Here is a 16,606-nt window from a genome sequence, read left to right as displayed (position 1 = left end):
TGCAGCGACGTGCTTTTCAAACCACGCTGCTTTTTCTGGCACCAGAAATGACCCCAAGGTCCCCAGGGCTTTAGCAATTTTTCTTTTAAAATCGTGATTTTCATAGCGTTATATTGGCCAACCATTGTAGCATGCAGCAGATTCTCTGAATTCCCAGCTTCCGTTTTTTTTTAAAAAAGGTAAGTCTGTTGCAGAGATAGGTGGGAAAGGGCATGACTCCACAATGGAACGAGCAAGAGACACACTCTTTTTTTAAATGAAAACTCGGAATTTGGACCGTCTGCTGGATGTGCTCTTACAATGGTAGGTCAATTTAATCATCATTTCATTTTCATAGCGTTATATCTTTGTAACAATGCTTGGAGCAGATTCTCTGAATTCCCAGCTTCCATTTTTTTTAAAAAAGGTAAGTCTCTAGCCTCTTCCTTTGCAGAGATGTAAGGGAAAGGGCACATCTCCACAATGGTAGGTCGATATAACTCTATGAAAACGGCTATTTAAAAAAGATAGAAAACAAAACCAGGCGGAGAGAAAGGAAGGTGGAGGGGAGGAGTGGTTTGATGGTGATGAATATCCAATCATCAAAAAGTGGGTTGGAGGTGAGTGGAAGTGGGCGGGACAAATAATAGTTGAAAGAAACATTCTGCAGGAGGAAAAAAAGACTCAAAATCAGCTTCCCGAAAAACATTGAGGTAAAAATGGTCTCAAAAGAACCAGAAAGGGGGGGGGGGACCCAAAATGAAAACTAAAGAGGGGGGGGATGTGAATGGAAAACAGGATAAATCAAAGCTATGTGGGGACAGAACAAACAGAAAAAAACCATGCAGAAAAAAACTGTCAGAAAAATTCTCTCTGTCAGTGCCTCAATCCTTTGTTGGAGGTAAGCTGATTGGAACCGAATATCTGAATGGAAACCAAGAGCATTAACTTTTTCATTCTTTTCTTCAGGAACTCTTTGGCTGAATTGCAGACTCGGCATGGGGCTAGAATACCCTCAGGTCAAGATAACTTAGCTCACTTTAGCCAAGAAGGTAAGAATAAGAGAGCGGCAACCTGTGGAACCCACAACCATACTTTTGCAACACTGCTTCATGTCACCTTCCAGTTGCAAAGATTTGGTCAGCTGTAGGTGGACAGTGGGTTTGATCCCGACAAATTTTCACACTGAGGGGTGTGTGGGGTGGGAGGTGAAAACACCCTCCCATCAGCAGAGATTTTTGTTGGGATTCAAGCCAACAAAAATGAGAAGCAAAACCACCAGCAGAACAGGTTATCCCACGGGTTATACATCAGTTCTGTCCACTTGCAGAAATCCAGAGAATATTCCAGGGGAATTTGGACAAATCCCTTTTGCGGTCAAGATGTACTTTTCATAGATGTACTTCTCATGAACAGTGAACGTGGAGATAAAACTGTTTCTGGAGAATAACTCTTCAGACTAAAGGATAAAGGCTAGCTAGTATCCCTGTTATTTTTTTTTAATGGAGAAGCCTGAAAGTCCCAGCTCAAAGACAGAACTAGGCACTGGTCTCTTGGGAACAGTTCGCATTTTTAAAGTGTATACATATAAGACTAATGGGTGCTTGCTGTTGTGAGTTAAGATTGTGTGTGTGCGTGTGTGTATACACAGAGAGAGGTTTTCAGTATCCTGTGAGTTACCATTGCTAGTGGAGTGTAAAATCTTGCAGAACACCTGACGGCTGAGGATTGTCCAACACAGACTTAGACTTTTTAAGTCCAGTTGCAAACCAGATCAGTGTGGGAGGTTTGGAAACAGAGGGGGCTGATGTTCACAGAGGGGGAAGAAAACAAGCAAACGTATATGAAGTGAAACCACGTTGACAGCCTCTCCTCAATAAAAATGCCTCTCCAATATGATTTGTCGTGCACTTGTAACTTAGCACTATGTGAAGATACCCTCTGCTCTCTTTTCAACTTAAACCCCCAACATTTTAACGAGAAATAAAATCATACATTGCTTTCGATATGCCAAGTGTTTAGTGAGCCATAACGCATTCTTCCTTTTAACAACCTATTTACGCTCATCATCTATCTCTTTCTGTACTTGTAACTCCCTAGATTTATGACTGGGCAGGGATCGGAAGGCAGACCTTCCCTTTCTTAACTCCAGCACTATCTACTAACTCTATGTTGAAGTGAAATCACTTCTAACCCAGAGATTAAGATTTCTGTCTTCTATATTTTCCCGAAGTGCTTTGTTCTTAAAAGTGAAAAATCTGTCCCCGCAGAAAACGAAGATCAAATCTGGCAGCAGCAGAGGAATATCCCGATACATTCCTGCCCCAAGTGTGGAATGATCCTTCCTGACATAGACACGCTTCAGATACATGTTATGGACTGCATCATCTAAGTTCTGTCCCCCAAAATGCACATAAATGAGAACTGCACTTTATAAGCCAACGTGTCCAGCACCACCCTTCTAATAGAGAGAGCGTCGTCATCTTTGGAAACTAATCTGCACCTTTCCCTATCAATCTCAGTAGGATGTGTTTGACCCCTTTTAATGTTTAAATATTTGGATTGGTCATTTAGCTGGGGGGGTGAGGAAAGAACGGTTTGTGTTAAAAGCCTGTCTTGAACCAGTTGGAGTTTAATTTGTTAGAGCTAAGGGTTTTTAGCACTTTAATGGCCATTTGTAGACATAAGAGAACAAGGAAGTTCATTCCACTGGGCTTTACTGCAAGTTGAATGTATATATGTGCCTGTATGTGATTATGCAGCTTGACCCACACACACGTCTGTGTACCTCCTGTGTGCTTGTCTCAAGTGCACCCCGTTCACCTTCTTGAGTTTGTATTCACATGTGTTCACATGTGGATTTGCACACACGAGTAGATGCATTTGTGAAAGAGATTTCTGTAGTCAATCAGGAAGAGAAACGGGATGCCTGTATGCATTGGCTTGCTGACAGTGTGTGTGGCGGCCACATTCGCTGGCATGGAGCAGGCGGCCGCCTGGTGCAACTGCTGTGCAGGCCCTGCGTTCTCCAGGCGGGTGTGCCTGCTGCCACCTGAGTCAGGGCCTCGTTAATACAGGTGAAGTAGGAATGGGATCGAAAAGTATGTTGAGCGGAAATTGTCAAAGAGCCAAACCAAGCGTTGATTTCACTTTTCAGTTCAGTTCATTCATAATCAGGGAATGAATAGTATATGAATAGAGGCTGCTTTTATGTTATACTAACCTAATACTTGAAACAAAATCTTATGCTCTCTTTTTTCCAAAGGCACCTTAGTGGTTTAAATGCATTAGTTTATTATTACCAATCTTTTTAACCAAAATGTTATGGTTAAATTAACTGAAAATGCAGGTATCTTATTGATACATTTTTCCCTGTTAAAAAATTGTGTCAAAGCATTCACTTGGATTCATTTTTCTTGAAAACAGATTATGTAATAACTTGAGTGCTGACTTATCTATTGTAAAGAAAAATAAAGCCATGTTTTAAAATACTGTACTTTGGTCTGATGCTTTTATTTCTTTACAACACTTATCTCCTCCTCCTTCATCCTACAGAAACTCCAGGAGACATGAAAGTGAAAAAATGAGAAGCAAAGCCAGTGGAACAATAGTTCTAAAATCAGTCCTGGGATCTCAGAATAAAAGTAGTCCATCAAGTATACTAATCTTTGGCTTATTTTATTGTTTAACACCCTAGTCCCAAAAGCCCTCTGAAAAAGAATTGCTTTCAACCGCGGCAGAGTCACGAACAAAGAGGGGGCTGAGCAGACCTGCTTTGGCAGAACAGTGATATCTTCACTTGATGGTCCTGAATACTCAGAGCCAAGCTACAAGTGACGCCTGACACAGGTTGGACACTTGTCAGCTTCCCTCAAGTTTTGATGGGAAATGTAGGCGTCCTGGTCTTGCAGTTGTAATGGAGAGCCAAGCTGCAAGACCAGGATGCCTACATTTCCCATCAAAACTTGAGGGAAGCTGACAAGTGTCCAACCTGTGTCAGGCGTCACTTGTAGCTTGGCTCTCAGTTAACCTGCACAGCGCAAAGGAGCAGCTCCTCCCTGCCCACCACCACATCCCTGCATCTTTAGGCGCGCATTTGCCTCTCTCGCGCCTCTCCAGCAGGCCAGCAACCTCTAAGAGCAAAGCTGGAATGCTCAGCTGTGGCGAACCATCTCTTGTGGTAACAAGGACGGTTTGAAACACTTCTCAGAAGTATACATAACAAGTTTTGATCCATGAAGAAAAAACAGGCACTGGCTGCATCCCCTCCCGAACCTGAATGTGCTCCTCACTTATTTCTACTTACTCTCTTATAAATGTGTTTAGGACTACTACCTTCATGTGACTTGAAAGTCATAACTTTAGTAATATCTGAGTGGAATCCTATCCTGGATTATTGGCCCTGGGAAGGGATTTCACTTTCCAAACTGTTAATCACCGAATTTACTATGGATGCAAGAAATGTATAAAACACAATCCCCAACAGAGACTTTGAATTTCTTAATCATTACAAGCATTAACTGTTTTAACCTGGGATTCCCTACCCACTTCAGGTGTTAAGTAGTTCAGCATACCAGGTGAATAGTCGCTGTATTTTTCTATACGGGATTTGAATTTTGCATTTCATGGCCTCTGGGCCCTGCGCCCATTTTCTCAAATCTACATGAAAGGAGCACCGAGTGAAAATCCACTTACTGCATCTTCAGAAATAAGCCCTCATTCATAGAAGCTTTTGCTAGAAAAACATTTTAAGAGTCATCAGGGAACCACATGTCTTCTAGTTAACGTTGCCACCAACATTCTTCTAACTTTGGCATCAAGCTAGCTATTTTTGTTGAGGGGGGAGGTTGAGGGGGGACATGATTGCTCTCTTTAAATATTTGAAAGGCTGTCATTTGGAGGAGGGCAGGGAGCTGTTCCAGTTGGCAGCAGAGGGTAGGACGCGAAGCAATGGGCTAAAACTACACGCACAAAGGTACCGGCTGGATATTAGGAAAATCTTTTTCACGGTCAGAGTAGTTCAAAAGTGGAATCAGCTGCCTAGGGAGGTGGTGAGCTCCCCTTCACTGGCAGTTTTCAAGAAGAGGCTGGATGAATACTTGTCAGAGATGCTTTAGGCTGATCCTGCACTGGGCAGGGGGTTGGACTAGATGGTCTGTATGGCCCCTTCCAACTCTATGATTCTATGACTTCTCTAGAGGGGAAAAATGTCCCCAGAACATTAAGGTTGTCCAAGGTAGCCAAAATTAGACTGGGCCAGAAATGGCTATTCTGTTCTGAAACTAATTAGGAAGAAAAAGATGTAAGATTATAGTGTCCCTTTGGTAGCATTTTAGCAATTTCTCATATAACTCATCCAAGATTTGTTCTTGGTGTCCTTTGTGGTGAAGTGAAAGGAAATTTCACTCACCGGTACCTGTGAAGAAAAATTACAGATTTGCAAGGGTAATGTTTAATTCACACTCTGCAGATACTCAGAGACAAACCTGAAACTTCCCTTACAGATAGACAAAAGATTGCGGATTAACTTTTTCTATCCTTTAGTTTGCCAGGCTAGCCGGGAACCCTAGCTGATGGAAGGTAACCAGTAAAACAAAGGATGTCCCAGGGAACCTTCTAGAGGCTCATAATTTTCCGTCAGGTTCCTCAAAGTTACACACACACGCACACACACCAAAATCCCTCAACATTTGATCTTTTCACCAGGACCGTGTGTGGGATTAGCCATTCTAATTTGGGGTTTGCAGAAGGGATACATATTCTAGCACAGCATCTCTCAGCTACTCCTGATTTACATGCATAAGAGAATGAGGTGTCACTCTCAAAACATTATGCTGAAACAAATGTTGGTGTCTCTCTAAAGTAGCCCCGGACTCCAGTTAACATTTTGGAATAGCTGCCCGTGGTCAAGAACGCCCTGAAAACAGAAAATAGACTCAGCAAGCAGAGAAGAGGTGGAAGCATGTGAGAGCTGCTGCTGCTGCTTCTGACTCTTCAGACCATTCACACAGCTGGGCTGCGGGGCTCTTTCCACTGCAGCCTCCAGTCTGTGTAAACCAGGCCTTGATACAATTAAAAGTCCAGCAGCCCCATTTTTTATTATATTTCAATAACATTTATTTCAACAGTGCCGATGAGTCTCATTGGAGTAGTGGTTAAGAGCAGCAGGACGCTAATCTGGAGAGCCAGGTTTGATTCCCCACGGCTCCTAGAAGCCATCTGAGAGACCTCGGGTCAATCACAGGTCTCCGGAGCTTTCTCAGCCTCACCCACCTCACAGGGTGATTGTTGTGGTGGGGATAATAACAACACGCTTTTTAAGCAGCTCTTTGTGGGCGGCTGCTTCCACACACTTGGATAATGCACTTTCAATGCACTTTAGCAATCCTTTGGAAGTGGATCTTTTGTTTCACACAAAAATCTAGTTCCAAATGATCACTAAAGAGCATTGAAAGTGCATTATCCGATGTCTGTGGAAGCAGCCGGCGTTAAGTTGTCCTAAAGAGCAGTATAGAAATCAAATTTACTCTTATTATAAAGAAGAGTCCAGTAGCACCTTTAAGACTAACCAATTTTATTATAGCATAAGCTTTCGAGAATCAACTTGATTCTCGAAACCTTATGCTATAATAAAATTGGTTAGTCTTAAAGGTGCTACTGGACTCTTTTTGATTTTGCTACTACAGACTAACACGGCTAACTCCTCTGCATCTATGACTCTTATTATAGCCGCTATCCCCACTGGAGGGCGCTGCTCCCGGCATCGCCGCAGTTTTTTCCCACCAACTCAGAGTCACAACAATCATTTCCGGTTCTGGGAGGCCCGCAGGAGGAACGACGGACGTACAAGAGGGAGGGAACCATAGAGATTTAAAGATGAGGGGGAACCAGAAAGGGTCCTTTTCAAGACCCTCCACATCCCCCCACCCTTCCCAACCCAGGCAACGGAAATGGCGCGGCCGGCTTTGGGCCGTATGACGAGTTGTCTGCGCAGGCGCAGAGCCTCGGGCGAAGGCGGCGGAAAGGGCTTGGAGGCGGGCAGTCGGGGGCGGGGCCGGGGTTGGAATTTTGGCGGGCTGCTGAGGCGACGGGAAGGGCCGGGAGGCGGCCGAGGTGAGGCGAGGAGGGCCCCGCTTTCCCCGCAGGGCCGGGCCGGGCCGGGGAAGGGAAGGCCGGCCGCCGAGGGTGGGTCCGGGAGGGCTCCGCGGGCGACCCTGGGGGGTGGGGTGGGGGGTGAGGAGCGCCTCGAGGAGGCGGGGGGCTGGCGGCGTCCGGCCTGCGGCTGCCCACGAGGCGGCCCCCGAGCCCCCCTGGAGCCAGCCAGGTCCACGCCGAGCTCCCTCCGGGGCCCGGCTGTCAGTTGCGTTGCTTGGGAAGGTCTGTTGGACATGCAAATGAGCCGGAGGAGGAGTCCGCCGTGTCAGTCTGTCGTGGCAAAAGAGTAAAGAATCCGGTAGCGTCTTTGAGACTCGCCAACTTTATCGCCGCGTGAGCTTTCGAGAACCACAGCTCCCTTCGCCAGGCGCACCGTGCATCTGAGGAAGAGCGCTGTGGTTCTCGAAAGCTTACGCGGCGATAAAGTTGGTGAGTCTCAAAGACGCTACCGGATTCTTTACTCTTTTGCATTTAAACGAAGTGGCCTTGCACAAATAACGGCTCGTCTCTGCTTGTGGGGACTTCTAAGGGACCTCAGAAGGGCAATTGGAGCGGCTTTCCACATTAGGGCGCTTCGGAATGCAGGGGGGGCTGGCGCGGTTTGGGGTCTGGGCTGGGTTGAAAAAACAAAGCAAACCCCCGCCCTCCCTCCCCCCTCATCAGCCTGGCCCAATACTGGACAGTCCCTTACCTATTCATGGATTGCCGCTGCACCAAAAAGGGCGAGAGTCCAGGAGCACCTATAAGACTAACACAATCAGTGGTCGGGCAGGCGCCTTCGTGAGCCGCCTCTCGCCCCTTCCGAGACAGCTAGAATGCGAAGGCACCACATTTAGCCGTACAGAATGGAAATCCATCAACCTTGTGGAGATAAAAGGACAGATGGACTCACATTCTAGCTGTATCTGAAGAAATGAGCCGTGGCTCATCAAAGCTCCTACCCTACCACTAATTTTTGTTAGTCTTATAGGTGCTACTGGACTCTTGCTCTTTTCTGCTGCTACAGACAGACTAACACGGCTGCCCATCTTGATCTAACTGCACCAAAGGGAGAATGTTTTAAAAAGTATTACGAAACATTGATTTGTAAACTGCTGTAATCATGATTTAAGGCAATTTTAGTGAGCAATGCAATACTGAGTTTCTGACAATTAATTACTCAAAATGTAAAATTACGTGTTTTAGTAGACATTTTTTAAAAACTGGGAAATAAATGGGAATACTATAGATCAGGTTAAAAATTTCCAATATCTAGGAGTCATCTTTTCATTCAATGCTAACTTCAAAGCCCATACAATTTCATTAGCAAATGCTGCAGAAAAGAGTGTGAATGCCATCCTTAGGTTCTTTAGAAGGTGCGGGCTTTATACCTGCGGCCCTGAAACTATTCCAAACAAAATCATTAGCGCAACTCGTATACGGATCACAAATGGGACTTATTACTAATATTAAGATCTTAGAAATGGTCCAATCTAAATTTCTTAGATCACTATTTAATGTACCTAGATGTACTCTTAATGTCATTCTTAGGCAAGAAGCTGGCTTGCCCAGAGTCAAACTAAAAATCTGGGAACGTGCCTTCTATTATTGGCTAAGAATTCATCTTGAGCCAAAGGGCTTAATGCCCTTGTTGCTAGCTTCTGAACCTTACCCTTCACGGTGCTCAAAGGTAGCTGATAAAATTAAACTGATTGGCTTGGACCCGGTAGCCCTGTTTGATATGGGACTCAACAAAGTAAAAGCTTTAATAATGCAAAGATTAATTAATATAGAGTCCCAAAATGATGAGGCAATACTCTAAGTTATAATAGCCTAAAAAAGAACTGAGATACACCACATCCCCATATCTTTCGAATTTTACAAACGAAAGATGTAGATGGGCCTTCTCTAGAGCACGGTTTGATGCATTCCCCTCTGCAGTTTTGTATGGGAGATTCTCCCGCCTGCCTTTGCAGCAGCGTTGTTGTCCCTGTTCGAATAAAATGCTTGAAAATATAACACAGGTACTTTTACACTGCGAATTCTATCAAGAAGATAGGATACAATTTATTCCACTGCTTTATAAATTCAAACCATTATAGTATTACATGGATTTTAGTCCTGAAACCCTTCAGATATATCTTTTAGAGGATAGTCGGAGAACTGTATCTTATGCAGTTGCAAAATTCTGTGTGACAGTACTCAGGAAGTGGAATCACTTAACGAAGGAAATGTCAATTGCTGGGAAGTGAATTAATAAAGTGAGTTTTATAGTTGGGTGTGTGTGTGTGTGTGTGTGTGTATTGGCTGGTCTTGCGACTGTAATGATTGATTGATTTGATTGATTGATTGATTGATTGATTGATTGATTGATTGATTGATTGATTGATTTAAGGCAATCAAATATGAATGTATGGAAACAATACACAACACAGTGAAACAGGGTTGCCCACCTCTAGGTGGTAGCTGGAGATCTCCCAGAATTACAGCTGCTCTTCAGGCCACAGAGATCAGTTCCCCCTGGAGAAAATGGCTGCTTTGGAGGGTGGACTCTATGGCATTATACCTCATTGAGGTCCCACCCCTCCTCAAACCCAACTGAACCGTCTCCGTTGCTCCACCCTCAAAGTCTCCAGGATTTACCAACCTGGAGCTGGCAACCCTACAGTGAAATAGTAAGAATAGCCTAGGTAGTTACACAATGAAACTAAAGACAGGCAAAATGCATAAATCCAGTTTTGCAGCACAGTCATTATTTATTTTCTTTATTTATATCCCATCTTTTCCCCCAATGGGCGCCCAAAGTGACTTACATCATTCTCTTCTCCATTTTATCCTCATAATAACCCTGTGTGGTAGATTAGCCCAAGGATGTGTGAGTGGTCCATCCAAGGACATCCACCAAGTTTCGATGGGGTTTGATCTGGGAGGGGTTTGAACTTGGGTCTCCCAGATCCTAGCCCAAGCATTGACTACACCACACTACAGCACAAGGCAACGGGTCCCATATTCTCTCTTAAGTGATTCGCAGGTTGATCTTGAGACTTAGAGAACTCTCAGTCCAGCTGTGAATGCATCACAGGGAAAAGAAAAGACAGGCCCTCTCTTACACGAGAGCAATTCCTAGGTTCAAGAAATGTTTGACCAAACAATCGATTGATTGGCATCTCAAAAGTAATGTACAGCCCTTCTGAAGACTGTGACGACAGCCCTGTGGAGAGTGGCTCACCTAAGCCGTAAGCAACATAAAATTGTAACAGGTTCATGTGTTTAAAGGGGGCCTGCCCCCAATCATATACTAAAGCGGGGAGGGAGGGGTTAAGCGCAAAGGGGCATGCAGACACTCTACTTGGGGCTCCCAGTTCAGGAATTGGCTGTCTATGGCTCAGGTGATATTTCCACTCTCGGTCAATTTTGTGATAATCCCCACAAATTAGTATGTTTCCTTATTAAAGTCTTGTATATTTACCTTTTTTTCCTTCTTTCCAGCAAACATTTTTTGCTGCTGTTAAGTCTGTGTTGATGTTGTGAAAATATGGATGGTAAGTTCTGAGTCATCTTTGGATTTTTTTTTTTTTACAATAACGTGTTTATCACACTTTTATCTTGCTCACATACGGAGGTTTCAGTCTAGGTTACCATCTAGGTCACTGATCAGGTGCATACCCCCACTGAACTTCAGCACATCAGATATTCTGAGATCATTTACTGTGCTCAAACCTTTTTACTGCACGTATCATTAGTAAACTATCCTGCAAGTTTCAAGAAATCCCCACAAATCGTACTTATATATATACTTTATATATATCAATGCATTGTGTTAGTAAGCAATAGGCTTTATTTCCTGGTCATTTCACACATTATGGCAAGGCAAACCCAGATTTGCCGTTGATGCTCCCAGCCCTTCCGGTTCCTGCTCATGCAGCTTCTCCTCCTGTCCTTCAGGAGAATCACAGCCCACTCTTGGGTCCTGAACCATACATTGAAAACCACTGCCTTATCCTCCTGTTACAACTCAATATGTTTCCACAGCCCAAAGCAACAGGCCTTTGTCAAGGGAATTTAATTGTTGATTCCAACAACTTGGGCCAAAACTTAGCCCTAAAACTAGGCAAGAGGTGCTGCCACTACCACCACTTCAAGCTGGCAATTTTTAGTGGGTGAAAGTCTCCAGTATTTAGGGATCTTGTAAGGCGACTGTGTGAAGAGTTAATCCAGTCAAAGCCCATTGAACTTACACTGAACAAGTAGAGGACTGCACTGAAATGCTGTTAAAACTGTTGTTAACTCAGCTTGCCTCATTTTCTACCAGTGAAGAACTCTCTGTGTTTGTGAAATGTAAAATTAATAAAGACTCACATTAAACATTATGCATGTTTTAGCGGGTTAGCTGTTTCTGTTTCTAAATAGCTAGTAATTTCTTTAAAAAGTTCTTCAAACAACTTAATCTAATGCTTTGCCATTCTACTTGAGGTTAATAATAGAGCACAAAGAATTAGTTATAAAAATTTACAAATGCCAAGGGAAGAGTTTAACCTGTCCTTTATGGTTCTAATAGCAAGCCTTCTTTTGCTCAATTTCCAAAACGGAAAGCCTCAAATTCTTTCGTCTTTCTTTGTAGGGAGAGTGTTCCAATTCCTTGAATATTTTGATTGCCCTTTTCTGCACCTTTTCTTGCTTGATAACATGCAGCAGATGTGGCAACCAGAATTGTACGCACCATCTCTGGTTATACTGGCTCCTTTTGAGTTTTTTTTTAATTTGGTTTTGCAAAGTGGAACAAACCAACCAGCAGGACAAGGAGCCTGTTTTGTAAACACCCTTGCCAGGAGACCTGGAGAAAGCCTGGCTATCTTGTGCTGGCCGTGGCGGCTCGACAGAAGGCACTGGGGCCACATTGTGTGCTTTCTGTCCCTCAGCTTATTCACAGAAGGCAACCTCTGGAGGTAAGAAGCAAGTGGTGCTCCTTTTGAGTAGGCTTGAATCTCAGAGCTAAATTATACATTGTTTTTTTCTGATTAAGGCTATCTAGAAACTGACTTGTCCTAGTTTGTTTCTTGGTTCAGTTCAGGCTTTGGGTCTGATAGAAACCTGCAAAGTCATCATGACTCCACAGTTTCAGATCTGGGATTGAAGCACACAGGTTCAGTGAGGTCGTCGCTTCAAGGTCTTGCACCTATGTTGCATCATTCTAGCAAAGGACCTTGGGCGAGAGCACGTGCGTTGTGCTTGGTCAGCTGATTAAGGTCAGGCTAGTTGCACCAGTTTTGGATAAACAAGTGTCCTCATTCTAGTTTGCACCCCCCCACCCCCCCGACCCTTATTGCTTTGCGACCCTGTATAGTTGCTGAATAGTTTTCTGCTACCTGTTTTTGGATCAATGCCAGCCCAGGATTTCTGTTTCTGGATTTTGAGACTTTTGGAACTCTCTTTGGACTCTTTTGGTTTAGCCTGAAAGGTAACCTTTGGCTGGGAGACTGAAAATCTGTTTAAGTGTGTTAAATTAGTTATCTTGTGTTTATTGTTTTACTCTCCGTTTGCATGGTTGTATATCTTTTCTCATCTGTATTTTTGTTAATAAACTCTTTGGAGTATAACCTTGTGTGTTCTTTGGGGATTTGCAAGCTTCGATCTGAATCCAGAACTTTGTCCCATTTTGGTTACAGCTACCCAAATAGTTGTTTAGTGGAACTCAGTCTGCAAAGGTTGACTTCCTGTTTAAAACCTGTTAGGGCTGAGAACTTGCCTTTCTGTTCCACAGCTGAAAGTTTAGTCAAGGGAGGCTTGGACTAAACTTGGCAGCTTGTTACCCTGGAGGCTTGGCAACTTGTTGCCCTGGTTGAGAGGATACCCTCTCAGTTTTGAGTGTTTGCTCTGGACCTCTCACTCAGGGCGGCTTGTGGATTTAGCCATTTTTGACAAAGACAATCTTTAGATTGAGGCCTGTGCACCTTTGGGTTTGTGCCTTATTTGTGCAATCTGGTTGTTAGCTTAGCTTTTCATATTTGTCTCATTCCAGGGGATGATAATTTAGACTTGCTGGCTTCCCTCTTAGAAGAGAATGAGGCAGCGGCTGAGGAAGATCCTGCAGAGAATGCTGTTGGCAAGGCTGAAGCACGAGACCCCGACGAATATGATGAACTCTTTGATGCTGAAGATGACACTTCCTACACAGAGGAGGTGGAGCCTGGGGAGGAAGAATCCAGTGACCGCAAAAATGATGTGTTAGAGTTGTTTGGAGATTTAGGTGACCTCTTGGAAGAGAAGGAGAAGGCATCGGTACCAGAAGTGCCTCAGTCTCGACCAAAAGGGAAGACCAATGAAGAGTTGCAAGGTTTCTTAAATCATCATTATTTCTTGTATTTTTTAATGCAGCTCAGCTTGTCAAAGTTGAGGCATAAGCATGTCAAATAGTTGACGTAACAATAGGGCATTCTTGATGCTCTGTTTCAGCAAAAACTGGAGCCTTCTGGCACCTAAAAGCAAAGGCCTCCCTGTGACATTATTGTGCAAAGCTGAAAAGTGTATCAAGAAGCGGAGGGATCGATGAGAGCAGCTGCAGTTGATGGCTGTCACTCTGCTTTCTGGTATGCTTTGGGCCTTTTAGCCTGACGTTTGCAAATAGTTTGGAGGGATTCAATTGATTGTTCAGTGCAACCACTGCCTTAAAACAAGAGAGCAGATTTTCCCGTGACACAGGCCTTCTTAATCTTTTCTTGAAAACTGCCAAGGAGAAATTCCACTTTCAGTTTATATATGTAATTGCTACCAAGCAAGTTACAAACAAAAAAGGCATTATCAGCAACAGGAAAAATGCAACCAGCAAAGCTAATGAGGGGCTAAAGTCCCAAAACATTTCAGCTACGTTTACTGTGCAAAATTTTGTAGGAGAAGCAAGTCCAGTGTGGAAGGACGGCTCCTCTGCAAAGGGATTGCCAAAAGGAGGAGAGGCAGGCTTGTGTGTGACTGTGAACCGTTTCTCTTGATGGAGATACTAAAACCTTTTTAGCATTTCCGGATGTTAGAAGTGAGCTGGAGACTGTTGTGCAACCCCTGGGGGATCAACAGAGGCAACTGTGCCTAGGAGGATTTTTATTATCAAAGCCAGGCACTTCAGGAGAGCTAGAAGCTTTTTGGCAAAAAGTTTGACTTTTCTTTGTCTTATGTTTCCTCTTTCTGTTTGCTGTATTTAAAAACTCACCCTGTTTATCAACCTTTATACCTAACAGGACATGTTGTTTTGGTATTCATTTTTTCTCTCTCAGATGAGTTGAGGCAGTTGAGGGAGCAGATGAAGAAATTACAGGATCAGTTGCAAACAACAACAATAGGTCAGCTGGCAAACATTGCTCCTGCCAAGAAAACGGCTGGTAATTTGTTTTTATTTTATGCCTATTCTACTTTCTCACATAATACCTCCAAGCGTAACATTCTCCCCTTCTCCATTTTATCCCGAAACAACCCTGTGGGTTGGGTTGAGCTGAGAAGAGTGTTACTGGTCCTCAAGGTCACCCGGTGAGCTTCCATGATGGAGTGGGAATGAGAACCTGGTTGGCCCAGATCCCAGTCTGACTCTCTAGCCCAGGGGTTCCCAACATTTTTTCCATGGAGGAACCCCGACCTATGAAAATGTTTTCAGGCCACAAATAGTTGATAGTGGGGAGCGCAATTCAGTTACCGCTAAATTATTGTCATTTGTATTCTCAGTGCTCTGTAACAATGTGAAACAAACACATACACAATACAATTAAATGTAACCTTAATAACTGTGATATTTTGAGGGGTATTTGGAATTTTTCAGGGTAATTTTTATTTATTTATTCCACAATTTCTCATAGAACCACAATGTACCACGGAACCCAAGTTGTGAATCACCAGGGCTTTTTTTCTGGGAAAAGAGGTGGTGGAACTCAAGACATCACAATGACATCACTTTGGGTCAGCTGGGACAAGGGGGAGTTTTTAAAAGTTTTTTAAAGTTTAAATTAAAACTTATAATTAAAACTTTTAAAAGTTTAAATTTAAAAAGTTTAAATTAAATCAGCCGCCCTGAGCCCATTTGTGGGGAGGGCGGAGTATAAATCAAATTAAATAAATAAATAAATAAATAATTTGCCCTCGGCAAAAATGGTCACATGGCCGGTGTCCCTGCCCCCTGATCTCCAGACAGAGGGGATTTTAGACTGCCCTCCACGTTGCTCGGCTGCAGGGAGGGCAATCTCCACTCCCCTCTGTCTGGAGGTCAGGGGGCGGGGCCACCGGCCATGTGACCACTTTTAAGAGGTGCTGGAACTCCATTCCACCGCTTTCCCACTGAAAAGAAGCCCTGGGAATCACTGCTGTAACTACTGCGCAGGGTTTCCTGGACAACCTGTTGCTCATGTGGCATGCTTAAATTAGGCTGCCTAATATAAGGGGTAGTTTCCAGAAGCGTATAATAAATTTAATTATTAGGCATTCAGGGCTCAGATTCAGACCAGTCTGTGGCACAGGGGCGGGTGTTCGTGCCTCACTCCAATCTGAATCAGGGCCTTGTGCATCTAGCTGATTTTCTTTTTAAACTGGGAACTCTGACCGTAGAACTTCTAGCATCTCCCTGCTGTTAAGCATCTCGTTTCTTTTTCATGCTTTTAGCTCAAACACAACTCCCTGTTCCCCCAAATCTTTGTAAATTTCCCCATGGTTTTTTCCCGTGAGGGTTCCTTCTTCATTGTCAAGCACCCCATCAGGATTTTTAAATAGTTTTATATTTGTCAATTGGGTAAATTGCTTGTTGCCCCCTTAAAGGAAAGAAAGCTTCCAAACCTTCAAAAGTCACCATGTTTCTCAGTCCAGCTTAACTATCCTGTTCCGCTACCCTCCCAGGGCCAGAAGCCTTTGCTGCCAGGTACAGTGCTCGATAGCTGTCATTGACTGGAATTGTCACGAAGTTTGGTTAATATGGGCCATTTGTTTATACCTGAGGGAATAAGAAAAGCATGGTGTGTTTGGTTTCTGAAGAAAATGGATATGGGGCCTAGTGAATTCTGCATCCAGGAAGTGAAGGACAAGCTGTGGACATTTTCATTATTTTGCATGAAAAGTTCAGAATGTTTTGTGTGCAGGCAGCATAGAAGTGTATAACCAGGCAAGAGTGTGCCAGAAAGGTCCTCTGACGTGGAGGAAGAAGGGGACACACAAGCCACTACCTCTAGCTTGATCTCAGCTAACACAACACTCAGCAAAGAAGATTAAAACCATACATCAGTGCTGTACTAGTTGCCTGTTTTTAGTCTATGGCAGGGGTGGCCAAATGGCGGCTCCCGGAGGTTTGCAACCCCCCCAACCCCCCCCCCCTGCAGGAACGCCAGTCACTCTCCCAAGCATCAGGAAGCACTGAGGTGGGCTCAGGATTTCCTACTTGCCGTCTGCACAGCTGCCTCCTCTGCAGACAAGTTGGGAGATCCCAGCTAGGCTGGTGTCAAGGCTCATTTGGAGCCAGAACGCAGAGGAA

At 44.0% G+C, this 16,606-nt stretch overlaps 2 protein-coding genes across 8 annotated transcripts in view; both read left to right on the top strand.

Moving 5' to 3' along the window:
• Positions 1-3,470, top strand: part of OPTN (optineurin) — a 29,032-nt gene extending 25,562 nt beyond the window's left edge. For all 4 annotated transcript variants that reach the window (XM_054988449.1, XM_054988451.1, XM_054988448.1 and 1 more), the window contains exons 13-14: positions 949-1,031; positions 2,250-3,470. In XM_054988449.1, the coding sequence (XP_054844424.1) occupies positions 949-1,031; positions 2,250-2,371 (205 nt within the window). In that variant the 3' untranslated portion in view covers positions 2,372-3,470. The remainder of the gene's footprint in view (positions 1-948; positions 1,032-2,249) is intronic.
• Positions 3,471-7,041: 3,571 nt separating this feature from the next.
• Positions 7,042-16,606, top strand: part of MCM10 (minichromosome maintenance 10 replication initiation factor) — a 34,961-nt gene continuing 25,396 nt past the window's right edge. Inside the window, exons 1-4 of one of the 4 annotated variants that reach the window (XM_054989122.1) lie at positions 7,042-7,092; positions 10,603-10,655; positions 13,169-13,447; positions 14,379-14,483. In XM_054989122.1, coding sequence (XP_054845097.1) covers positions 10,649-10,655; positions 13,169-13,447; positions 14,379-14,483 — 391 coding nt within the window. In that variant the 5' untranslated portion in view covers positions 7,042-7,092; positions 10,603-10,648. Of the gene's footprint in view, positions 7,093-7,500; positions 7,564-10,602; positions 10,656-13,132; positions 13,448-14,378; positions 14,484-16,606 lie in introns of those variants that run through there. The other 3 variants (XM_054989124.1, XM_054989120.1, XM_054989121.1) reach the window with 3 other exon arrangements.

The sequence above is a fragment of the Eublepharis macularius genome, chromosome 9, assembly GCF_028583425.1.
Source record: "Eublepharis macularius isolate TG4126 chromosome 9, MPM_Emac_v1.0, whole genome shotgun sequence".
NCBI classification, from domain to species: Eukaryota; Metazoa; Chordata; class Lepidosauria; order Squamata; family Eublepharidae; genus Eublepharis; species Eublepharis macularius.
The sequence above is the reverse complement of the archived record's forward strand: the minus strand, read 5'-3'. Positions and strand labels throughout refer to the sequence as shown.